This window comes from Lutra lutra, chromosome 7 (genome assembly GCF_902655055.1).
Source record: "Lutra lutra chromosome 7, mLutLut1.2, whole genome shotgun sequence".
NCBI classification, from domain to species: Eukaryota; Metazoa; Chordata; class Mammalia; order Carnivora; family Mustelidae; genus Lutra; species Lutra lutra.
Window position 1 is genome coordinate 38,720,417 of NC_062284.1, and position 26,321 is coordinate 38,746,737.

Below are 26,321 nucleotides of genomic sequence, written 5' to 3' on the forward strand. Positions count from 1 at the left end.
ACATCTTTTCATGTATCTGTTTGCCATCTGTATGTCCTCCTTGGAAAAGTGTCTCTTCAGATCCTCTGTTCATTTTTAAATCAGTTTGTCTGGTTTTCCATTGTTGTTGTTGTTACTGAGTTGTAGGAGTTCTTTATATATTTTTGGATATTAATCTCTTATCAGCTATATAATTGGCAAATATTTTCTTCCATTCACTATTACTTTTTAAAGTCTTCTTATATTGTTACTTGAGATTATTGAATTTTCAAGTGACTTCATCATTCAGTATGTCCGCAACCTCTGACTTACTAAGTACAGGTTGCCTGACATTTCCATATTTTCTCAGGCAACTTTCACAGCCTGGTGGGATAGGTATCCTGTTCCTCATTTCATACTTGGTCTCAGGCTCTCCCAGCTGTCAGGGGCATCCTGCAGTTTCCCCTGGGACGGGCCTAAACTAGATGCTAGAAATCTGGTTTCCAATCCCAGTCCTACTACCATCAACTGTGCGACCTGGGGCACCCCAGTCTCCGGCCTCCCTAGCAGGGACAGACTTTTATTATTGTTAGATTGTAAGTGGCACCTATCATCTGACACCCCTCCACCAGTGTCTAGACATAGTAGGTGCTCAATAAATATTTGTCGATTGCGGTGGAAGAAAAGTTACACTTCAAGTTTCTGCCCAGTTAGGGTTAAAAGGGCTGCAGGGAGGGGTAAAGCGAAAACTGGGCTCAGGGGGCCGCGGGGGCGGGACGGGGGGGAAGACAGGCGGGGGTGTCCGGGAATTTGGAAAGTTGGAGGCTTGCAGGAGAAAGACACCCAGCGATGGCGGAGGGGAGGTAGGAGGACATTCCGATCCCGGGCAGGGGGAAGACAAAGCGTCGCAGGAGACGGGCGAGGGGCGTGAGGCGTGCGGTGCGGTGCGGTGGGGAGAGGTGGGGGCGCGGGGCGGCGCGCGCGGCCCAGCCCCAGTCGGGGTGCGGAGCGGAGCGGGCGGCGCGCGAGGCGGAGGCTGGGGAGCGAGGGGGCGCGGGTCCCGCGGCTGCCGGGCTGCTCTCGCCCCCGCGCGGCCCCCTGCCCCTCCTCCCCGAAGGGCGGGGCGGGCCGGCCTCGGCCGGCCTCCTGGCGGCGCCGCGGCCCCTGCACTCTGGCCGGGTTCTGCTGGCTGTGGCGGGAGCCGGACCTGGGCGGCGGCGGCGGCGGCGGCGGCGGTGGTGAGTGAGGCGGCCTCGGGCGCTGGGCCGGGGGCCGATGTGACTCCGAGGCGGCGGCGGGACCGGAGGGGCTGGGGCTCCGCCAGGTGCGCGGGGGCGCGTCCGCCCTGCGGGTTCGGGACGGTGCGGCGCCCGTCGCCAGGCGCGCGGGTGCCGGGGCTGGAAGGTGCGCTCGCGGCTCCCGCCCGCCGCCCGGCCCAACAGATGGTGCGGACTCCGGCGGAGCGGCGTCGGGGCTGGGGCTGGGCCTCCAGGATCCACCTCCCTGTGGAGAAGAGAGATTGGCAGCCTTCGCGCCCTGCCTCGACCCCCGGGTTCCTGTGACAGCTGCGAGGAAGCCAGGGTCCCACACGGAGCACCGCAGCCCCTGTCCCACCCAGTGTTAACTTAATTTCTCGGCGTGCTCGTCCAGACAGCCCCTTGCAGAGAAAGGGCTTGTGGCCGCGGCTCTCTCCCCGGTGGTCCCCGGCCAGGCAGGTCTTCCCTGAAAGCCCTCGCCTCTCTCAGCACAGAGCCTTGCTTTCCAAGGGACTTTTCCAAGTTGCATCACTCCTTGGCCTCTAGACAGGTGCTTGGCTATCATGTTGGAGTTACACAGGATTTTTAAAACTTTGTGTGTTTACTGTGTGCGGACCCCTTCCACCCCAAGGAAGCAGTGCCCTTCCAGCGCTGTTCAAAACACATTGAGAATTCTTTTGGGGCACTGGTTCTCAAACCTGGCCACACATCTAGGGAGTTGTTCTTTTTTCTTTCTTGCTTGCTTTCTTTTTCTTTCTTTTTAAAAAAAATACTGATGTCTAGATCCCATCTCTAGAGATCTCATTCAGAGGGTCGGGTGGGAGGTGGGTGGGGCAGTCTGGACTCTGGGATCAAGAAGCTAGGTGATTTTTAGGTGCAGCCCCATTAGAGAACCTCCTGGCTTTGGCGCTTGCTTTCACAGCCACTTTTTGTACTGAGGACGATCGGTGCTAACAGCTCATCTCGGGCACTCTTGACTGCCTGCTGGAGGCCACCTCTCCACCTGGAGAGCCTGTTGGTGGGTGCTTGCCAACCTTAGACTGCAGATGGTGCCTTTTTCTGGAGCATGCTTTCTTGCTGCCTTTCTGTTTACAGTAAATATTGCCTGGGCACTTTCTGTCCAGGAGGTGGGAAGTGTAGGAATTAAAGCCACAAAGTCCTTGCAGGATCAAGGTTATAATACAGGGTTGTCCTGCTCAGGCAGAACAGAGTGTGACTCGTTTTAGGGGGAAAAGGTTTCGGTTTCAAAGGACGAACAGTACTTAAGGGATTTGTGGACTTTTGGAGACCCTCTGCCACAGATAATGATTCTGCCTGTGATGTGAGGTTATGTTCTTCAAGAAAGCAAGCTAATAAGATCCTTAAGGTTTTGTGGCTGGTTTTGTGTTAATGTGCCAGCATTTGTGACTTAAGCTTATTCCTGTTGTGTTTAATCACACAGGGGTTGTAACACAGTGTATATTTCTTATTGATAGAGTAATATCTGAATTACGGAATTGGAGCCTTACAGTAGCAATGCACAGCTGAGGTGAGTCCTTAGCCACGTTTTGGATGGTCTTAAAAATGACAGGGAAATAGGACGAAGGACAAATTGAACATGGGTATCTGTATTGACTGAATTTGATCATATATATTTTACTAAGAAAGTGTGTTTTCAGTGTCTGTGCTATTGTGACAGTCTGCTTGGATCTTGGTTAATTTTCTCTTGTATCCAAGTATGATGTTTTTATTAGATTCCCACCCAGATGTTGCTACCTGGCCACAAAGTGGTGGCTTTTTAAAATTAATTAATTAATTAATTAATTTATAGGTGTTGACTGGAGCTCTAATTGGCATTTTTCTTAGGAGCGGGGTGACTTTTAAGAGAAAGCTCTCCAGAGGTGGAGAAACGTTTGAGTTCATTTCTAGCCCCTCCAATGAGTCAAAAGAACCATTCACTTTTGGAAAAAAAATTGTGTGGTTCTGCCAGTTGGATTTTCTTTTTCCCACCTTCTGCTTGCATACCCTGCTCCTATCACTGTGTTCAATTGCTGGAAATGGGGCTGCTGTGGGAGCGGTCTTAATTGTCTTGGCTTGAGAATGGAGGTTATGTGGAGTGCATGGTCTCACAGGGTGGCCCCTGACCTGAATCCTCAACCTTTGGGGAACAAGACCATATGGAAAGTGTTTTCCTACTTTTGATTTTTTTTTTCCTCCTTTTACCAGGCCAACAAAATGAAGCCTGCCTTATTGTGGATGGTATCGCCTGGCTTATAAACTTTCTAATCTTGTCGCCATTTTGGGGGAAAATGTTTATTTGAGGATGCTGTTGAATTCTTGGTATCTGAAAAGTTGCCCTTGAACAGCCGTGGTTACATTGAATATAATAGTGCATCTGGCCAAAAAAAAAAAAAAAAAAAAAAAAAAAAAAGTAAGTATCTGTGGCTCCAAACAAATTTATTGAAATATTTCTCACTTAGGACTTGCAACTCTGATATTCTAAAGTGATTGGAAATAAGTAAAGGAAAACGAGAAGAAAGTTAGCAAGGGGCTTCTTCATTTGGAGGAAGGGTATATGGCACTCAGAAGAGTGACTTTTGATTGGTGTTACGAGTAGACTACCCTATTGGTTTCCTCTTTTTTTCTTTCTTTAAGTAGGGACAGTTAACTTGCTTGTACAGTTGGGGTGCAGAGTGGTTAAAGAAATGTAATGGCTTCCTTAACTGCCTTTTCCCCTGAAACCCATTTATCTAAGAGATGCCATCGACCTTTAAAAAACAACTGATTCTGTGCCTTGCCTTTCTTTGCTCTCTCTGATCTGGGCAGTGCAGTGGCTGAGAGGTTGGCATCAGCAGAGAAAAACAAAGTTCAAGGGAACTGAAAATTGGGTAATTTTCCCTGAATGACCAAGTGCTTACTTTGTTTTGTCACATGACATTGGTGTTATCAAGAAACAAGTTACAGCATGAAGACTCTGAAAATGGAAAAGAAAAGAAAAAAAGGATGTGATGGGAATATCACCATGGTTGACTGGCTTTCATGTTGGGGAAACTTATGGGAGTTTGCAGTCCAATGGCCAGATACCAACCTGTCTTTACCTTCCTCTGTCAGGCACTGCCCTCCCTCTGTCCCCTGAGCCAATATACCCTGGGAGAGACAGTGCCTCAATCTTAAATTCACACCAGGTTTTTGTTTGTCCTTTGTTTGCCCCTATTACCGGCAAAACTCTGCATTCCCTTATTGAGTTCTTGGGGAACAAGGGACATCCCTGACTTAGGGTGCTTGACGTCTGGCGGAGATGAAAACAGTGGGTGACAGTAAGCTGGGAGCTCTTATAACCACAACACACACGAAGAACTGTGAGGGGCAGCCAGGTGGCCCTGGCCAGCTGCACCTGGCCAAATGCCTTCTCAGTTCATGGGCAGGCCCCTGGGAAGCTTTGTTAGGGTTTAAATTAGAATTTACTAGGTTCGACATCAAGGCTTTTTGTTTTAAGTAGGCTCCACAGCCAGTGTGGAGCCCAATGCAGGGCTTGAACTCATGACCCTGAGATCAAGACCAGAGCTGAGATCAGGAGTCAGATGCTTAACCGACTGAGTCACCCAGGTGCCCCTGGACATGAAGTTTTAAATGACTGACGTCAGTATGACATAGAGGAGAGATCATGCAGGTAGGTAGTGGGGAGTGAGGAAAGGAGGCCGGATTCTGGCAAATGCCTTTGGTGGAGGGAGCCCTTAACTGCGCAGTGCAGGGCATTCCCTGGGGTTGGGAAGCTGGTAAGGTACGGGGCTGGATCCATTTGGGGCTGCTGGTAACTGGCAAAGTAAGCGTCCTTAGCCGCAGCTGCCTCTGCGGGGGGGCGGGAGAGCACGCGGTGCCTCCTTAAAGACACAGCTGGGTACTTTCAGAGCAAGTGATTTGCTTCCTGTCTGCAACTCCAGCCAGCAAGCAACACTCATTCTTTATCATTCTGTTGTCACTTTAGCTCACATTTCTTTGGACCGAGAACTGGACTTCACGCTGTTTTTCACTCCGGAAGGTGGTTTCCAAATAGCTGACCCATTGGGCTAAATAACCCCGGGGTTATAAGAGGTGTTACCTTTTGTTTGTTGACCCCCTTCCAAGCACCGGGTCCTGTGCCCAGCGCTTGTCTTCCGCAGCTCCAAATCTGTACCTACTCCAGAGGCAGGGGACAGTGGCTTCACCTTACAGGTGAGGAAGCCGAGACCCAGCGAGGGCCTGGGTCCTGCGGTAGCGCACAGTGCTGTAAGGAAGTAGCAGATTGGAGGTTCGAGAGCCTTCTGTGGTTTCTGCTGTTCCGTGTACTAAAGCAGAGCTGATTAAGAAAGTGTGTTTTCTGTGCCCTGTTTTTCTAACATCCAGTCCTCTAAGGTTTGGATTGATTTATCATTTCCCTTTACCAGGTGATATGTTTTGCTTCTTAATGGAGAGGGTAGATTAGGCTGTTCAGAAAGACTGAATGGATCCCACATCCTAGATGAGAGAGAGGCCCGCATTTCTGCAGGCTCTACAAACCTCTGAGTTTCTGTAGCTACTTGGCTGTGGTGTAAGAAATTAAAAGCAAAATCCAGTGTTGAACGTTCTGGAACAAGATAAAGCTGTGCACGTTCAGTTCTTATTTATGTGGTGCTTTCGACAAAAACAAACCTTTGCTGCATAGCAATTACCCCAAGCTCCTAAAATTACAGGTAGTAAGGGCTTCGAGGCCCTGTGGGGCTATAATTAGTAAAGATGAGTTTAAAACAAGGTTATGAGTGTGTGTTCATTACTATGGTGGGTTGTAGCTCAGTATTTCAATCTGAGAAGGATTGGCTCCAGGGAACATTTGCAGGGGACTCAGTATAGGGTCATCATGGAATTAGTATGTTAGGGATTAGAGCACAGGACATTTGTCATGAACATAGACAATTTCTGGCAGACTTTTTGTTTATAGGGACAGGTTTATTCCCTGCCACCCAGTCACGTGGTATCATTTCTGCTTGCACTAGGTAGAGTACACAATGGTTCAGGTTGTTACTATGTAGCTTTTTTTTTTTTAAAGAAGTATAAAGCCCCTTTATTATTAATAATATTTCACTGTTGTTTATTTGGCCTTAATCACAGAGGACTGAGGCAAGGTGACCAAGATTTTCTAGTTTGGGCTTCAGGAATTCTCTTGGTTTTTACCTCTGACTCTCCCTGGCTCCCTCTCCTTGCATTTTATCGCATTTGAAACAGGCCTTCTGATTTCCCTTGCAAATCTATAGCCCATACCTGGGAGAGGACCTACTGTGGCCAGGACTCCTCCTGGGGATCCTGTGACAACAGCATTGTTAGTCCCGTTTTCCGGGTCAGGAACCTGGTAAGGTTGGGAGTCAGGTGCTAAGTGGGAGTTTGGGGATTTCAGACTCTAAACAGCTGGCCTCTTTGGACTTCATTTGAAAGGAAAAAGAAATGGCCCAGTTATCAAAGCCATGAAGACGTTCTGTATCGCCTATGAATTAATATATATCTTTGAACTTCATTGTAGCTGTATTGGTCACTTAAAAAAAAAAGATTTTTGCCTAGGGGATTTTTATCCTCCTTCTTAAAAACAGTGACTTAGAATTACACAGCAGCAGCTGGAAAGTTGATTACCCTCTCTCCTTGCCCTAATCTAATATCAAAAACCTGAAAAGTTACTGAGAGTGTGATTACAGTGGAAGCTTTAGGAGTTGGAGAGGAACTGATAGAGAAAGAATGGAGGGAGAGATAGGGGTAGTTGGCAAGAGACTGCAGGGTAGACTTTACCAAATTTAAGATTTCTTCTCCTTGTGAGTTTTTGGTTTGGGGATTGAGCCCCTTTGTTCCAGATGCAGGGGGACTGGCTCAGCCTTGCCACCCTGGGCCACCTGTGAATTTTGGGGGTGGGGGATGGTGAGGGCATAGGGAAGGAGAAGAAAGAGGGGAAATGGGGAGTGGGGTGGGATTAAAGCCTGGTTGCCTGGTGTCTGGCCTGCTTTGGACCGGACAGCACTGGGTCCCTGCAGTGAGGCTAACTTCTTGGGTGTGAGGCAGCTGGGTGGTGTACAGAAGAGAGGGGGTGGGGTGGTCATCTTTGGACTTCCCCAGAGACTTGTCCAAGATCAGTAATTCTCATAATTATAGCAGATCCTCCTAGAGCACTTACTTCCAGCTCTGTCTGGGAGACTTCTAATATAGCAACCCTAGGGACCAGGTACTCCCATAAACCCGTTTTACAGGTGAGGGAAACAAGGCCATGAGACATTGGGTAAGCATTCAAGTTGTGCCACTACAGAGTGGTGGGCTCCGGGGTTCAGACTCGTCTGGCCCTGAGCTGTGTTCTTAATGGCTCAGGTGGTCTCCCTAGACCCAGAGCTCTGGTTGCTGCTGCATTGGTTCCTTCATTTCTTTGACCAAAAGAGTCCGCTTGTATATGCCTTTATCTCACAATTAGAATACCATCGGTGCCCTCTGTGTACGTGTTCCACTTCCCACAAACCTGCAAGCAGACCTATGAAGAGGAGGGATCTCACCACTGACTGGGTATCCTTGCATCTAGCAGAAAAGAGGTGCTTGGTGAGGTTTTGTGGAGGGAAGGATGGAAGGCAGCGGCCTTTGGGAACACAAAGATGTCCCTGTATTTCTTCTCTCTAGCAGCTGCAGTGATTTTTTTTTTTTAGGTTATTTATTTATTTATTTCACAGAGATCACAAGTAGGCAGAGGCAGGCAGAGAGAGAGGGGGAACAGGCTCCCTGCTGAGCAGAGAGCCCAATGAGATGCGGGGCTGGATCCCAGGACCCTGAGATTATGACCCAAGCTGAAGGCAGAGGCTTAACCCTCTGAGCCACCCAGGCGCCCCTGCAGTGATTTCTAACCAGAAAAAAAAAAAAAAAACAAACCAAGAGGGAGCACAGGGGAGTGTTTCATAAAAGTAATCAGAATTCCTGAAAAAAAAAAAAAAAAAAAAAAAAAAAAGCCCATTTAAAAAATGGAATTTGGGTTCCCAGGGCCATGATCTCATGTTTGTGGGAAAAGCAGTTACTATTGGCAGCACCCCCCACACCCCCGCCCCCGGGATTGCAGGGTGCTTTGTGAGGAAGGAGGCCCTTCAGACTGAGACATTGTTGGGACGGCTCTTATCGGAGAGCCAGCAGACCATATTTTCTTTGGGGCTGAGCACCACATACCAGGAGGCTCCAGGTACCCCGTCTAGTTTGCTAGAGCCACAGACGTCGAAAGTGGTTCTGTCCCTTGTGTCCTCATTCTGTCTCCAGAGCAAGGGAGCGGGGGAGCACGTTGGGAGCCAGGACTGCCTTTCACCAGGAATGAGGCATTCCGGGCAGCTCCCCCTTCCATCCAGACGGACTTGTTTCCTCACCTGTAAAATGAGGGTGTAGTGCCTGCCTCATAGAGATGTTGGGACCACGTCTCTTTGACACGAGAGACTGGCTTTCAGGTGGGGCCCCACTGGGGACAGGTGGCGATCTCTGGAGACATTCTTGGTTGTCAGACTGGGGGTGGCGGTGGCTTCTGGCATCTGGTGGATAGAGGCCAGGGATGCTGTTAAAGACCCTCCAGTGCCCAGGGCAGCCCCCACAACAAAGAATCATTTGGCCCCAAAAGTCAGTCCTGCCAGGCTGAGAGCCCTGGCACGTGGGAGCTCTAACAGTGGTGGCTGTTTTTCCACATTTCTTACCAAAAGGAGCTGGGCCAGGGGCCGAGAGAGCCCTTCTTTCTTAAGTAGGGAGGAGGAAATGGAAATGAACCTTTTATTGCTGCCTCTGGGGTTCCCCACAGGTGCCCCTGAAGTGTGGGAAGAGCTACTTTCCTCTCGTCAAGTGCTTAGCTTCATTTGTAATTGCTTGCATCTATTTACATATAAATAATACACATACATTTACATATCAATATCAATAATTTATATGCTAAACCCTTTAACGTCTGGGGTAGGTTATAATCCCGGTCTGCTGTCCTGTCTTCAGTGGCAGGTGGCAGAGTGGGGCCCTGGGTGGAAGCCAGGCTCCTGCCCGGGTGTGTGGTTTAAGGTCAGCCAAAGACCTTGTGAGGCTTGCTTTTCTTTTCCTTAACAGAGGTCAGGTAACCGTCCTATCTCATGCTGTTCCAGGACTAAAGAAAACGAAATGAAATAATTTTCATGTGTGCCCACGTGAAAATCGCTGTACGGTGAAATAATTTTCATGTGTGCCCACGTGAAAATTGCTGTACGCATGCGAAGCTTCGGTCCGGCTCCGGGGCGTGCCTTCTGGTGGTGTGTTTCCGAGAGCCCTGTTCATAAGCGGCCACTCAGTAAACAGCACTGAAAAGGATTCAGGCTCAGTAGCCAAAGAACGCTGTGTTGCTGGCGAGGTGGAGCCCAGAAAACGTTCGGGCAGCGACCGTGTGACTCGGAGGCCGTTCAGGGGTTGAGAGGATGCCTGTGGCTGTGAACTAGCGGGTCCCCCTCTCTCTAGGTTCAGCCTTTGGCTTTTCCCTTATTTGTTCTGTAACCCTGGGCCACCTCCTTGACCTTCCTTACACCCCGGTTTCATCACCTGTGAAACGAGGCTGATAACACCACCACCCACCTGAGCACAGGCGTGGGGAAGTGACGTGTCCTTGAGAAGTGTCCTTGAGTGGGTGGTGCGCATGGGGAGCTTAGTGGGATAAATGTGTTACTAGGAAAATAGCATTATTTATTACTTTGGTCTACAGCATGTGTAATTTTACTCAGGTGAGGAAGGGATGGCTCTTTGTTTAGGAGCTGAAGAAGGTTTTCTCTGGAGTTTCCTGTATCTTTTAACATTTCCGTGTGGTACAAGACACGTAACATAAGATTGGCCATTGTCACCGCTTTGAGCAATTTAGGTTTTCAGTGGCATTAAGTACATGTACAGCATTGTGCAACCATCACCGCTAATTCCAGAACTTTTTCCATCCGCCTAGAGGGAAACCCTATCCCCGCAGAGAAGTCATTTCCCGTCCCCCCCACCCCCAACCGCAGGGCCTGCACCCCCTGCTTTCCTCTCCAGCTCCCTGGGAGTCGCCTGTCCTGGACGTTTCTCATACACGGCGTGCTACACTATATGGCTTTTGGGCTGGCCTCTGGCCCTTTGTTTCAGGCTTTCCAGGCGTCTCCATGTATTCCAGCCAGTGCTGGGACCTCATGCCTCCCATTTACCTGGCCTTTCCTGAGATCAGCCCACGCCTCATTTCCACTGGCCTGTGCTTTTCCCAAGTCCTGTCTGGTTTGCAGGCGTTTCAGTGTCTTTCTTCCTTTTGGCCCTTCTTGGCCCGCCTTCTTTTTTCCACGGTTCCCACCCGGTGATTCTAATGACCCTCGAAATGAAGATTGGAATGAAGCAGCCTGGTTCTTGGTGCTGCTGGGGAGCAGGTCTTGTCAGGGATTTTGTTTCTGTTGAAGAATTAGCAGCAGGAGTGAGCACCGGGGGAGCTGCGCTTCGTTTCCCCAGGACAGAGTGGCAGGTTTTAAAAACAAGTGTCTGGAAAACACCTACCAGGCCCCTTTCATTCCTCTGTTTAAAAGCTTTCCACAATGAGAAGTGGCCCTCAATGAAGTTGGTTAATAAAACCCTCCCCCCTGTTTTAAAGCATTCTTGGGAAGTGTTTACACTGAACGCCACTGTAGGCTTCTAAATGAGAAGCTGTGGAGTGAGTGATCCTTAACCTGTGACTTTAATAATATCCTTTGCTTGAGATTTCCAGGTGAAGGCCTGGGCCAGATCTGTGGCTTGTCATTAATCCAGATAATCTTGACTCTCTCCCTTGTCCCTCCCCCTTCAGGCAGACCTGGGGAAGATCGGATAGGCCTAAAGCCTCTCAGAGATGCAAACTAGCTCCCTGGAGAGGGACCGGGGTGAAAGGGGGGTGATGTGTTCCCCACAGCCCCTGTTCTGACCTTAGGAACAGGGTGGACGGCATCAGTAACAAGAGCTGAAAGCATTTAGGAAAGCAGCTCCGGGCTTCTGGGGCTCTGGCTCCTTCAGGAGAGGCCTGAGCTTTCCACCAGGATTTAGAGCTTTCTCGGGTAAAGGAGGCCACCGGCCTCTAGAGCTGAGGATGCTCCGCTTTTTGCTGTGTGGTTCTGGAGAGATGAGCAGACACCCCCCCCCCCCCCCCGCCTCCCCAAGGAAGCAGGGTGTTGGCTGCTTTGGGGGAGCTTATGGAGTTTGAAACAGAGAAGCATCCAGAGAAAAGCTATGTCCTGAAATAAAGGGCCGTCTAGGATGCCTTCCCTTTGTGCTGCTTCCCTGGGGATCCGAATTATGCTGGTTGAGGACAGGAGGGTGGGGAAAGACCAGACTCCGTGGCACGGGTTGGGATTTACCGAGCAGCAGCAGGGTCTGCTGGTTACCAGCCTGGCCTCTGGCCTTGGACTGCTCCATCCAAATCCTGGCATCCTACATGAGTTTATATGTCTAAGGTGCTTGGAGCAATGTCTGGGTAGGGAGGTTTACATGCATACATTTTTTCATTCTGGCACTTCACTTTTGTGAATTCCCAGTTAGAATTGTAGAAATGCTCCTTGCTTTCAAAGCTAATTTACCTATGTACTGGCAGGCTTGTGCAGTCCATGGGAGAGAGTGGTATCACGGGACGCTTAAAAAGCATGACTTCCAGATGGAGAAATCATGCTTGATGAGTCTATGAAAGCTCTTTGAGGGATGAAGTAAACATGGGAAGAAAAAGGGCAAACTCATGCATATGGTTTTAGAGTTCCGAAAGACCTTTGAGAAGACTTCATGCCCAAGCCTATTGAATGTATGAGTCTCCCGCATCTTTCTGTGTGGAGGAGAGTTTAAGAAGGAATATGGCTGAAACCATCTTCTATTTGTCCTCAATAAGAGGAGAAAGGGGAATGGTGAAATCTTCGCATTTCAGATGAAATGAAATCTTTTTAAAAGTAAAATGCAGGGGCGCCTGGGTGGCTCAGTGGGTTAAAGCCTCTGCCTTCGGCTCAGGTCATGATCTCAGGTTCCTGGGATCGAGCCCCCACATTGGGCTCTCTGCTCAGCGGGGAGCCTGCTTCCTCCTCCTCTCTCTCTCTCTCTCTGCCTGCCTCTCTGCCTACTTGTGATCTCTATCTGTCAAATAAATAAATAAAATCTTAAAAAAAAAAAAGTAAAATGCAGAGACGTTGGAGTTAAACCATAAGGAGTTGTGTGGTTTTCTTTTTTGTTTTTGTTTTAAACTTTGGACGTTGTACAGATATGTCAGCTATACGTTTATTTTTATTTTATTTATTTATTTTTAAGGATTTTATTTATTTGAGAGAGCACCTGTGCACAAGCAGGGGGGAAAGGGAGAGGGGGAGGGAGAGGGAGGAGCCCATTCCCTGCTGAGCAGGGAACCCGACGTAGGGCTCCGTCCCAGAACCCTGAGATCATGACCTGAACCAAAGGCAGATGCTTAACCAACTGAGCCACCTAGGCGCCCCTGAACTATATATACTCTTATTATTTATTTATTTATTTTTAAAGATTTTATTTATTTATTTGACAGAGAGAGAGAGATCGCAACTAGGCGGTGGGGGGGGGGCAGCAGGCTCCCCGCCAAGCAGAGAGCCCAACAGGGAGCTCAATCCCAGGACCTGAGATCATGACCTGAGCCGAAGGCAGAGACCCAACCCACTGAGCCACCCAGTTGCCCCTGAACTATACTTTTTTTTTTTTTTAAAGATTTTTTATTTATTTATTTGACAGAGAGAAATCACAAGTAGGCAGAGAGGCAGGCAGAGAGAGAAGAGGAAGCAGACTCCCTGCTGAGCAGAAAGCCAGATGTGGGGCTTGAACCCAGGACCTGGGATCATGACCTGAGCCGAAGGCAGCGGCTTAACCCACTGAGCCACCCAGGCGCCCCACTTTTTTTTTTTTTTTAAAGATTTTATTATTTATTTGACAGAGAGAGAGATCACAAGTAGGCAGAGAGGCAGGCAGAGAGAGAGAGGGGGAAGCAGATTCCCCACCAAGCGGAGAGCCGGATGTGGGGCTCGATCCCAGGACCCTGGGATCATGACGTGAGTTGAAGGCAGAGGATTTAACCCACTGAGCCACCCAGGCGCCTCCTGAACTATACTTTTAAATAATTCATTTGTTCTCTGTGGCTGCACCTCGGCAGCCAAGACTTGGGCCTGAGAATTGTGTGTGCTGCCTCATGCGCCACAGATCATGGGTGCTCAGTAAATATAGGTTGAATGAATAAGGAAAAATTAATAGAACAAAGGAGCTCATTAAAAAATAACTTCAATTCTGTCTTTACAAAAATAACTTCCCCTTTCTGTGTTTTAGTTAAATGGTACATCTGTAGAAGAAAGTAGATTCCTCCATCAGTAAATAGACAGATAGGATCACTTATGTGCGCAGATGCTGAATGTCATTCCTTCTGTGATTTAACCCCGGACAATAAATGAATGAATGAAATGGAGAGAAGCTTTATTAACCCAGAGCTCTTTACCTCAGTAGGATTAGGGACCTTGGAGTTTTGCTAGACTGAGAAGACACTGGCAGGAATTGGTTGCCTTTGTATTTTTTGTTTTTCTCAGCAACCTGTGGGCCAGCATGGTGCCACATGTATAGAAATGCTCTGCGAGGGGCTGCCTGGGTGGCTCAGTGGGTTAAGCCTCTGCCTTCAGCTCAGGTCCTGATCTTGGGGTCCTCGGATCGAGTCCCACATTGGGCTCTCTGCTAGGCGGGGAGCCTGCTTCCTCCTCTCTCTCTCTCTACTTGTGATCTCTCTCTCTGTCAAATAAATAAAATCTTAAAAAAAAAATGCTCTGCGCGTTTGAATGAAGGAGGTAGGTTCTCTCTACAATAAGCACAAGTGTTTTATTTATTATCTCATGTCTAATACGTACCAGGCAAATTTATCATTGTCTTTTTTGCTCTTAGAGTGGTTATATTAACTTTTGCTGCGTAATAGTGCTGGGTAACAAACAACCCCAGATCACCATGCCTCACAACCACAAACATTGATTTTTCGCACTTGGTCATCTGTTGATTGGGTGTGGTCAGGTTGGCCCATGCTGGCCTTGGCTGGGCCAGGCTTCCGTTTGGCTTCCGGTCTCTTCCGTGTTTCTTATTCTGGGGCCCAGGTTGGAGAGGCAGCAATTATCTAGTGCATGTGCATCTTGGGGCGGATCACTGTAGCGTAAGATGTCAAGTGGAAATGCATGATGACTCTTCAGACTTTAGCTCATAACTTCCAAATGTTCTGCCAACATTCCATTGGACGACAAACACATGGCCAAATCCAGTATCAGTCGGGTGGGGAAGCGCGCTTGGTCCATTCTAGTGGGACATATTGTAAAGTCACGTGGTGAAGAACGTGACTGTGTTACTGCATTATAGTGGAGTGAAGCATGGGAGAACCTGGAAAACCAGTGTCTTGGGAGCTTGCGGAACCTAGGCCAGCTGGGTGAAGAATCAAAGACGTTTTGTTCAGCTACCACCCTAGGCGTTGGTAGTTATAAACTAGCCTGACACGCACTGACTCCTGGGTAGCTGGATACCATTTCATATTCGTTCACTGTGCTGGTGTTCCTGGAAGTTCCGAGTATCTATGGGAGGGGCAGAAGGGATGCGCTGGGTTTCCTTCTGGTCAGTAGTCATGACTTGATCTGCTCCCACGGTGATGGCAAGAGAGCAACAGGTAGAACAAAGAGGACAAAGGGTCAAAGTATCCAGGGAGGCCGGAGGTTTGGCTTACCCTCTACAAGGTCCCTTCTCAGTATAGGTCCACGGGAGTGACCACTGTGGACCAGGCAGTGACATAGGGCCTTCGTGCATGCTGTCTCATCTTTATAAGGACCCTGGGCCTTCGTTTCCAGAGTCCTCCTTTTCTATCTGAAGAAACAGGCCTCAGGAAGGCTAGGTGACTGCTCTTAGGCCAAGTGGCTCATAGGTAGCAGATCCAAAGTAGGTGATCCTAGTACCCAGTCTAGGGCTTGTCCTTCTACATGCCTGTGACCGTCTCAGCCCAGCAGAGAACTGGCTTTAAGGCGCTGCAGCATATCCCAGCCCTGTGATGGCAGCCTCTACTTTCCTGAAGGAGTCAACTCAGCCTCATGCCTCAGTGCAATGCCTTGGGAGGAGCAGAATGAAATTTTGGCCAAGAGGAGTTAGCCCTTGTATTACCTCTTTGCCGGGTGTCCTTTTTATTTTTTTTATTTTTTTATTTTTTATTTTTTAAAGATTTTATTTATTTATTTGACAGAGAGATCACAAGCAGTCAGAGAGGCAGGCAGAGAGAGAGGAGGAAGCAGGCTCCCCGCTGAGCAGAGAGCCCGATGCGGGGCTCGATCCCAGGACTCTGAGATCATGACCTGAGCCGAAGGCAGCGGCTTAACCCACAGAGCCACCCAGGCGCCCCGGGTGTCCTTTTTAAATGAACTGTCAGGCTCTCCAAGGAAAAAAAGACTGGCCACTAAGTGAGAATGCCCTGAGAACAGACGGGGATAAAGGGGGTGAGGAGATCAGACACTCCCATGTGCCATGGGTAGGTTATAAAGCCAGTCGACTTCTTTTTGGGGAGTGATTTGGCAGTGGGGATACCTTCACCAGCAAGTAAATAAAACTCAATTAAAAGGGGTTTAAATACATAAGAGACTCTTAATCTCGCAAAGAAACTGAGGTTTGCGGCCGGGGAGGGGGGTTGGTGGACATTGGGGAGGGTATGTGCTATGGTGAGTGCTGTGAAATGTGTAAGCCTGACAATTCACAGACCTGTACCCCTGGGGCAAATAATATATGTTAATAAAAAAATAAAAAATTTTAAAAAAGTGGTTTAAATAGTAAAGACATTTATTATCTCTTGTAAACCAGAAATCCAAAGGTAGGGCAATTTGGGCATTAATTAATGGAAGACCCAGATTGAATTTCTCTTTGCCAGCCTCAGTGTTTGATTTGTTCCTGAGCTCATCTCTTCTATGGTCCTGTTGTGGCTGCCGCTGCTCCAACCTGTGTGCTCATATACAGGGATGTCCTGGGACAGGAAAAGAGGAAAGCAGAGGAAACCTTTGCTAGGACCCCCCCTCCCCCTTTGGTAGAACTGGGTCAGATGGCCACCCTGAACTGATGACTTGCATGGGAGAGTGGGCTCCCGTGGTTAGCTTAGACCAGTCTGTGGGTTCAATAGAGGCCCAGTCTTTCCCGAAGCAGATGGGTACGAAGAGGAGAGGGGTTGAAACTGGAGCTTTGCTGGCCGGGGGAAAAGGGCAGTTGACTCAGCCCTTCCACGGTTAGGAATTTATCTTATGGATATACCTGCACAAGTGTGCTGGCAAATATACAAAGATATCCATTGCAGCATTATAATAGCAAAACACTGAAAATAACTTAAGAGTCTTGCAAGAGTGTACTGGTTACGGAATTGAGCAAATCTGTAAGTATGGATAAAGAAAAATTCACAAAATATACTGTAAGTTTTCTTTTTCCTTTTTAAGCAAGGTGCATTGGTATGTATCCTGAGATCCCATTTTTTTTTTTTAAATCTTAATTCTTGATTACGAAGATAAATTTCTGTGAAAAGTCCCAAGAAGCATGTTATTTCTGGGCTGTGAAATTCATGGTATGGCTGGGAAGGAAAATTTCTTTTTTCATTTCATGTCCTTCTTGACTGTTTGAATTTTATAAAAATCACTGTATGTAGTACCTTTATAATAAAAAAGAAAATAACAGGTATTAGTGTATGCAGGAGCTTAAGGAGAGAAAACCAGGATCCTAACATGGGCATTCTGAGGGGATGGGAGTGCCATTTGGCTGTGTATGATTGGCCTGAAGGGAAGCTGGGGAAGGAGAAAAGTCCAGGAGTGAAACAGGGTAATTTAAAAAAAAGAAAAAAAAAAAATCTCCTTTGGTATCCTGCACATTGCCTTACACTTAGTAGAATCAAACATACATTTGAAGAATGAATAAATATTTAGATCAAGACCCAAAGCAACTTTATGAAGTGCCAAAACCCAACTTAGCAGCTCAAGTCAGCAAGAAAATCAATTCTGCTGGAAATTAATTTTGAAAATAAAATATGGCTTCGGTTTCCTCCTATTTCCTTGAGCTCCCAGAATCCAATTCATTGCTAAAAATCAATCTGAGTATGCAACTTTCTGTTCATCATTCATCTCAAACTGAAGCCTACTGCGCCAAGTTCTGAATAATAAAGCTGAATAAGGTTTTTACAACTAGAGGTAGGGCAAAGACAGGAACCACCATCATGTGTTGGCTGTGTTTATAGTTGTGGCTTCAATGGAGAGGTATCTGGATGGCCTAAACTGTGCAATTATTTTTGTAAGCAAAATAAGTCTCTTTGATACTCCAAACTAACAAATCAGAAAATTAATTATGTCACTTTGATAATAGGAAGGAAGCAGATAATATAGTGAGATAGGGATTTTCTATTTGATTGGTCAGTATTAGTAGAAAAGTATGGATGTGCTTATTGGTGAAATGAAAGAATTATATGTAATAGTATTTTCGAGTAGAATTCTTTGCCATGTGGAAAAGCAAAAGATTATGATTATTGAAAAGTCTTTATATTGGAAAGGGCAGGGAGAAGGGGCAGTAGGGTGCTTCCATTATGTTGTGCTGAAACTCTTCATAATTCCTTTGCTTGAGGGCTCTCTCTGAATTTGATTCTTGTAAATCAAAGAAAGAATGTTGTAACTGACATTTCCATTAAGTTGCTTTTAACTTTTATACCCTTGGGTTTTAGCATTTGGCTCTCCGTAATGGCCACCGGATGCCCACTTTATTCAGACAATAAAGATACGGTTGAACTGTGGTAAGATCATTTCCTTTGGAATAAAATGAAAAGCTTTCTGCGCTCACAATTGGAGGAAAATGTAAAATTTTAGTAGGACTTTTCTGCTAAGACTGAAAAGAGTCCATGTTTGAACACCATCAGCTTTGTGGCTCAAATGTGCCTTGGAAATTTCCAGCAGGCTTTTGAAATAAAAGAAGTAAATATACCTTTTCAGTGTGTGTTTTTGTAATGGGTCCTTAGAAATATTTGCAAGAAGAGTAATATTTCACATCTTTGTTGGGATTATTTTGGGATCCAAAGATCCTGAGATCATTGGTATATCGTGCTCTAGAGTGGACCTGATTTAAATTACTTGTGTGGGGGGGGGGGGGAAGAAAAGAAGGAGGAAGTAAGAGGTAGAGCAGAAGGAAGAATGGTATACGAGCGGGGAGGGAGAAAGAGAGTCCGTGTGCGCGCGTGTGTGGATCCCTACAGACCCAAATGTTTATGTTCACTTTACATAATGTTAGTAGACATCCTCCTCTGGCTTTCAGACAGTCTATCCTATATCTGCAAATTCTGTGATTAAATTTGATAATTTTATTTATTTGTTTTTTAAGTAATCTCTACACCAAACGTGGGGCTTGAACTAATGACCCAGTGATTAAGAGTTGCATGCTCTACCGACTGAGCCAGCCTATTTCTCCTAAATTTGATAATTTTAGATGAAATCTGCATCTATATCAGAAAATATAAACATTAGGGTAATAACACTTCTGTGGTGCTTGGTAGTGCTTGGCACTGTTTTCAGCACTTCACGCCTATTAATTCACTTAGTCGTTAATAATAACCCTATTATTTTCCTATTTTTACAGTTGAGGAAGGCACAGACAGATTAAGTAACTCACCCAAGGTGATGCAGTTAGTGAGTAGTAGGGCTGGGTTCAAAACCAGGTAGTTTGTCTTTGTCTTTTCTCAGTTGAAAGTAAATGAAAAACTAATTGAAGTAAAAATTCATGAGATTTGAATCCTTCTGAAATCTACCAGTTAATCTTGTAAATCAGAGACTTTTCTACTGGTGTTGATAGTGTTTCATTTAACTACAATAATCTATGTACTCTGAGTTCCTTGCTTCATGGTCAGCACTTTCAGTTATGTTACACGGTAAGAATATATTTTATACATTATTTTAGTTGTGATTCTGACTTACATTAAAGGATAGTAGATTTAGCTAGTCAACATGAAAAACTTTTATTTAAAGATTTTATTTATTTATTTGACAGAGAGATACAAGCAGGGGGAGTGGGAGAGGGAGAAGTGCGGGGCTCAATCCCAGGACCCCGGGATCATGCATGACCTGAGCCGAAGACAGCCGCTTAACAACTGAGCTTAAACAACATGAAAAACTTTACAGAGTTCCTTGTCTCCTCTTTCTTTAGGGAAGAAAGATGAGCTCTCTCAGTTCCCAAATGACTCTGTAAATTAAAATGAATTGTTCCACTGGAAGAAAATATTCTTTCTCCTCCTGCAGGAAGCAGCTACTTTTCTCTTTCAGAAAAGAGGCTGCAGTCATTTTTCTCTTCAATGGCCTGGATTTAGTCCTGATGTGTGACTCTTGCCAGTTTCCTTTCTTTGAAATCTCAGCAGCAGCGTAACTAGTGATTCACTCTTCTTCTTTTTTTTTTTTTTTAAAGATTTTATTTATTTATTTGACAGACAGAGATCACGAGTAGGCAGAGAGAGAGGAAGGGAAGCAGGCTCCCTGCCGAGCAGAGAGCCCGACGCGGGGCTCGATCCCAGGACCCTGGGATCATGACCCGAGCTGAAGGCAGAGGCTTTAACCCACTGAGCCACCCAGGCGCCCCTGATTCACTCTTCTTGAAATAAATCTTGGGGCTCGTGTTCTTTCTATACAGACAATTTCTGAATGTCCGGGTTCCTGCCTGTGCTTTTGGCCTTGAGTTATGATGGAGAACGAGCCCCCACTGGGAGAGATGGTATTCCAGAGTGACTGAGAGCTAAAAGCCAGGGGCAGTCCCTGGCACCCTAGTGAGACCTCAGGAGATGATCACCTCTGCTATGGTTGTTGGGTATCCAGCCCTGTCCTCATGCTGTGCGCTGTGGTAGACACTGCGGGCATTGTCTGCTTCCATTCCCAACACATTTCCCCCAGGCAGGTGCTGTGTTTGTGTCTGTCCCCACTTACAGATGTAGACACAGCAGCTTAGAGAGGTGGAGAGTTTGCCCAGGGCCATATAGCTAGTAAGTGGTTAGAGCTATGGTGCAAACCTGGTTGGTTTAGTTTTTTAAGGTAGAAAAGTACAGCAATCCTAAGTGCTTAGGGTTTAATAGAACTTTTCACTTCTTCCCAGGCATCATTCCTCAACACAGATGACAACCTTCCTGTTTATATCACCATAGGTAATTTTTTTTTCTTTAACCATAGGTAAATTTTGACCATTCTTGAACTTCATAAAAATGGAATCCTATTCATTTAGAGTGTGCTCTTTTGTGTCTGGATTTTTTCATCCGACATTATGTTGACATTCATGCATGGATTTGCACTAGCAGTCATTTCTTTTTTCTCATTGCTAAATACATTGCTATATTTCTCACTGGATATTTCATTGTTTGACTGTGCCTCAGTAATTGATTTATCTACTCTACTGTTGATGGACCCAACATCAACCCCCAAAAGGGTTGTTTGTATTTCTTGGCTGTTATTAAAAGTCTTATTTAGTATTGTATGTACATTCTTTTCTTTTTCTTTTTTTTTTTTTTCAAAGTAATCTCTACATCCAACATGGGGCTTGAACTCAAGACCTGGTGATCAAGAGTGGGGTGCTCTTCTGACTGAGCCAGCCAGGTACCACCATGTAGATTGGGTCTTTGGTTCTATATCTAGGAACAGAATTGCTGGGTCTTCATTTTTGTGGAGCTGTGGTTGATACCATGAAACAGTTTTCCAAAGTGGCTTTACCAGTTTATATTCCCACCTGGCAGTGTGAGTTTCAGTGGTTCCAGTGTCAATGCTTGGTGTTGTATGTCATCTCCATTTTAGTCCTCTAGTGAGTGTGTAGTGGGACTGTGTTGTATCAAATTTGGTTTTGGATCAATAGATACCTATTGTAAAACATCTGGAACATCACAGAAAAGTATAAGATGAAAATTAAAAACTTCATTTCTACCATAAAGATATACAGGTGTTAGTATTTGGGTATATTTTCTCTTTTTTCCACTACATATGTGTAAGCATGGGTATGCTAAATATGAAACTGGAGTTGTTTTGCACAAGCAAGATACTGTTAAAGGGGATATTTTGGGTGCCCCTATAATGAAATAAGAAAGCAATGAATGGACTGCCCAGGAGTAGAGTCCTAATGATATTACAAGTGTACATCATATTGCTATTTGCTTATTTTATTTGGAGGAAGAAGGAAAAAGGAAAGGAAGCGAGCATTTATTATGCACTGCCATGCCCTGGGTACTGTGGTGCTGGGAAGTGCTGTACATGTCCAGAGGGGACCTGTGTGCTATGAGAAAGTGTAACCCACACGGCAGCCATCTCCCATACAACATGTTTGAAAAATAAGTCTTATTTTATACCTAATAACAGAGCATGTTGGAAAACTGGGCTCATGTCCCGGTGTAAATGGAGTTTAATTAAACTGACGGGTTGTTTTCCCCATTGCAATGGTACACACACTACTATTGTTTTAACCCACTTGAACACTCATGTACAGTGAACAACGCTTTGAATGGAGAAGACGTCATTATTTGGTGCATAGGCGTCATATTTTAACAGTTGTCCTGTTTTCTTCAAATGCATGAAATCCAACTCTTTGTTGTTTTTGAACATTGAATCTAATCTCAAAATCCTAATTAAAGTCTATATCTGAATAATTTGCATTATTGGCCGAGATTTTCATTGGTTTGAAAGGTGGAACCTTGTTCTTTGAAGCCATGCTTCATCTCCTGAAAACCAAGGACTAAGTTTTGTTGCCCATAAAAATGCAGTGGGGGTGGGGTAAAGTAGAAAAAAAAATACACAAGAAATATATAGTCTTTTTAAAAAATTTATTATTTTTTAAAGATTTTATTTATTGTCCTGAATTACTAAAACCTAGACACTAAGTTTACCATTTTCATTCTTTTTTTTTTTTTTTTAAGATTTTTATTTATTTATTTGACAGAGAGAGATCACAAGTAGACGGAGAGGCAGGCAGAGAGAGAGAGAGAGGGAAGCAGGCTCCCCGCTGAGCAGAGAGCCCGATGCGGGACTCGATCCCAGGACCCTGAGATCACGACCTGAGCCGAAGGCAGCGGCCCAACCCACTGAGCCACCCAGGCGCCCACCATTTTCATTCTTATTAGTCTTATTTATCATGTGAAGATGTCTTTTTACATTTTCTTTTTTAACTGAAAAGTAGTTAACATACAATGTTGCATTAGTTTCAAGTGTACGGCTTAGTGATTCAACAATTCCGTACCTTCCACAATAGGTATAGTCACCATCTGTGACCATATGTATTACAGTATTATTGACCATATTCCCTAGGCTGTATTTTTCATCTCCATAACTTATTTTATAACTGGGAGTTTGTACTTCTTCATCACCTTTATCTAATGTCATCCACCTCCCCCCTCCACCTCTCCTCTGCAACCACTAGTTCTCTATATTATTTAAGACTCTGGGTTTTTGTTTGTTGGTTTTGTTTTTCAGATTCCACATGTGAGTGAAATCATATGCTATTTGTCTTTCTCTGACTTATTTCACTTAGCATTATGCCCTCTAGATCCATCCATGTTGTCACAGATGGCAGGATCTCTTCCTTTTTTATGGCTGATTAATATTCTATTATATATATATGTGCATGTATATATATATGTACATATATGTGTGTGTGCATATATATAAATGCACACACACACACACACACACACTCTTGAATGTACTTTAGGTTTATACCTAAAGTACAGGTATATACCTATATACTTTAGGTATATATCTAAAGTACATTCAGGAGTATGTGTGTGTGTGTGTGTGTGTGTGTGTACTACCTCTTCTTTATCATTCCATCTATCAATAGACACTTGGGCTGCTTTCATGTGGAGATATCGTTAGAGGCTCTAGGTACCTAAGTCTCCTTGTTCCTACAGTAAGTAGCTGTGGAAATTTGCTGTGCTTCTATTCCATAGGACTGCTTTTTGTGGTCCTTCTGTCATTGTCTGTAACTGATACCTTGTTTGTTTGCACAGCAACTCACACTTCTGTCATTGCTTCTTCTTGGCTTTGGGCTAGGGCTTGTGATTTCCAGCTGTGCAGGGTTGTGTTTAAGAAGAAAAGGAGGAAGCTGATGGTGAACCGTGTTATATGTTGGCTGCTGGGTCCGAGACTGTGTGTTGCCTAGAAAGGAAACAGTGACTTCCCAGCATCACTGTTCTGCATGCTCAAAAGCTATTCCTGCTTCTATTTATTTTTTGTTTGTTACAATAATAATAACTTGTTTGTAACCAAAATGGAAGTGCTACAGAAATGTGTGATTTAAATTCAAAATTCCCTATTTTATCACCTCTGGGTATAACAACTCTTGAAGAATTTGGTAAACTTTTTTTAGATTTTTATGTAACTTTATAAACATATCTTATTTTACAGAAACAGGGCTACTCTAAAACTAAATATATTATTCTGATAGCTTTTTAAAAGAATGTATCTTGATACTTTCCGTGGCTGTGTATATAACATTTTTTTTTAAGTTTTAAGCTTAAATTTTGGGGGGCACTGGCCGTGGAGCCCAATGCTAGGCTCAAACTCATGACCCTGAGATCAAGAGTTGGATGCCTGCTTAACCAACTGCGCCACCCAGTGCTCCTATAATAGCATATATATAAATAGCTTTCTGGTATTCTGCAGTGTGGATATATTTAAGTTTAGCCTACTTCCAATTAATGGAAGTAGACACTTGGGATATTATAAATACTTTGTATACAAATATTTATACATTTAGGAGTATTTGTATCATTCTTCTGCCTAGGGTGAATTACTAGAAGTAGAATTGCTGGATCAGATGATGTATACATTTAAAATTTGGTATTATCTGCTGTAAATGTACCAGTTGGCCCTTGTTTTTCTTCCACCCTCATGAACGTCTGTTTCTGCATGTTTCCTGGTGTTTTCAAAGCGCAAATTGTGAGTCAGAAGTGTCAGATGAGGTATTTTTGAGTTTCAGTTTTTAGTCAAAAAGGGAGACCTTGATTTCTTGGATGTAGAGACAAGAAAGAGGAGAAAAGGATACCTCTCTGTCAACAAGAGAGGCAGGCAGAGTCAGGAAAAGGAGAAGGGAGGAATGGAAGAAAGAGAAGACACCAAGGGAAGCCTTAGTTTCCCACCAGAAGCAAATCCCTCCTGTGCCCTCATGTCTCTGCATGTGGCTCTTTGTAGCCTGGCCTGAGGGTCTTCCTAAATCCCACCTCCCTTCTCACCATTTCAGGTTATCCACTTAACCCCGAAATGGATCACCTCTGGGGAACGAGGCCTCCCTCTTTCCATGAGGACATCAATCACGGGTCAACACTTAGTGATAGAAACTAGGCCTTGTAGATCTAAGATATTGTAAGGCTCATAGAATTGCTGGGCAGGTGGGAACCAGCCTGTAGAAACGGTCTGGGACCGAGGGAAGCTGGGGAGGTAGGGCCACAGCCACGCTCCGAGTGGGCCCACCTGCCACCTGGGCCACACCGCCCTGGGGACACAGGCCCGCCTCATGGGGGCAGTGATGAGACTTTGGCCTTTCCGTTCTTACCAGCTGGTGGTGGACTTTGCCTCTCTTCAGCTCTTCTGCGTACATGGGGAATTCCCCAACACAGGAAGAGATCGTGTTCAGATGCTGACTGAAACATGGATCATCTCCAGCCTCTGTCCTCTATCCCGGGTAACCCCTTGAGCCTTCTTCCCCTGGGTCTTTGAGATCTCAGAGATGTACATGCAAATATACAGACACATCCAGGCTCACACACTTGTCCACATACCCCTTTTTAAATCACTCTGTGTGCCCCCATGATCAGGGTGCGTGCATGGCGGCACGTGGTTCTGAAGGTGTTGGGTCTGACCTCAGGGGTAGGGATTCCGGCAGACGGTTGGTTGTGCCCTGTCTGTTGGTGGCCGGGTAGGGATGGTTTCGATGGAAATTGGATTTAGCTTGGAAGCTGTGACCCTTCAGCTGGGTAAGGCTGACCAGATAGATGGTCGGATTATTTGTGTCCAGCAGGCTGGAGGCCCAAATTCACAGTCCTTGAAGAGGTGACTTCAGGTAAAAGAGGCCTGTATTGTGAGTGAAGAGACGGAGATTCTTGCTCCTAGTTCTGCCTGACACTGATAGGGACTGGGGACAAGTCACGTGACTGTCTGACATTGTCTTCTCGTGTTTTTTTATTATTATTTTTTAATTTTCCATGTTTTCAATGAGGGTTTGGATGAAGTCATTGTTTTTGAATCAGACTACGCATCAGAAGAATTACCCAGGTTGCGGGTGTGTGCATACCTGAAGGTGTGTGGAACGTTAGGCCTCAACTCTAACCCATCCATCAGAATTTCCAAAAGGGGTCTTGGGGACTTGTTAAAAAGGCTTCCAAGTGATTCTGATGACACCACAGTTATAGAACGCTGAAGAAATTTCCTTATCAGTTTTTTTTTTTTTTAAAGATTTTATTTATTTATTTGACAGACAGAGATCACAGGTAGACAGAGAGGCAGGCAGAGAGAGAGGGGGAAGCAGGCTCCCTGCTGAGCAGAGAGCCCGACGTGGGACTCGATCCCAGGACCCTGAGATCATGACCTGAGCCGAAGGCAGCGGCTTAACCCACTGAGCCACCCAGGCACCCTCCTTATCAGTTTTAATGTCTCGTGAAGTCTATTCAATCCAAAGTGGCTGGTTCCAGAAAATTGGTGTTTTTTTTTAAAAGATTTTATTTATTTATTTGACACAGAAAGAGAGAGATCACAAGTAGGCAGAGAGGCAGGCAGAGAGAGAGAGAGGAAGAGAAGCAGGCTGCCTGCTGAGCAGAGAGCCCGATGCGGGGCTTGATCCCAGGACCCTGGGATCATGACCTGAGCCAAAGGCAGAGGCTTTAATCCACTGAGCCAGCCATGCGCCTCTAGAAAATTGGTCTTATTTAGCATCTTCAACTTAGTATTTTAGTCATCCCTGAGGGATAATATCACTTGAGCCTTCATCCCTCGATACCTCTTCTTTTTTTCTACTATCAGCTCTTCTCTGAACGTAATAGGACACTGGATTGTCTCATCCTCAGATTTTCTTTTTATGCCTTCTGTGGCAAAGACTGCCAGCTTTATATCCAGTATCTCTCCTCTC

At 45.6% G+C, this 26,321-nt stretch overlaps 2 protein-coding genes across 4 annotated transcripts in view; one reads left to right on the forward strand and one right to left on the reverse strand.

Moving 5' to 3' along the window:
- Positions 1-674: 674 nt before the first annotated feature.
- LOC125104384 (proline-rich protein 2-like) lies at positions 675-24,797 on the reverse strand. Its single transcript, XM_047737031.1, has 3 exons — positions 24,753-24,797; positions 802-1,461; positions 675-683 (listed from the first exon to the last, which is right to left on the reverse strand). The coding sequence occupies exons 1-3, from the start codon at positions 24,795-24,797 to the stop codon at positions 675-677; spliced, it is 714 nt and encodes a 237-aa protein (XP_047592987.1).
- Positions 1,024-26,321, forward strand: part of CGNL1 (cingulin like 1) — a 159,788-nt gene continuing 134,490 nt past the window's right edge. The window contains exon 1 of one of the 3 annotated variants that reach the window (XM_047736194.1): positions 1,024-1,193. The gene's annotated coding sequence lies outside the window, so the exon portion shown is untranslated. The remainder of the gene's footprint in view (positions 1,194-26,321) is intronic. The other 2 variants (XM_047736192.1, XM_047736193.1) reach the window with 2 other exon arrangements.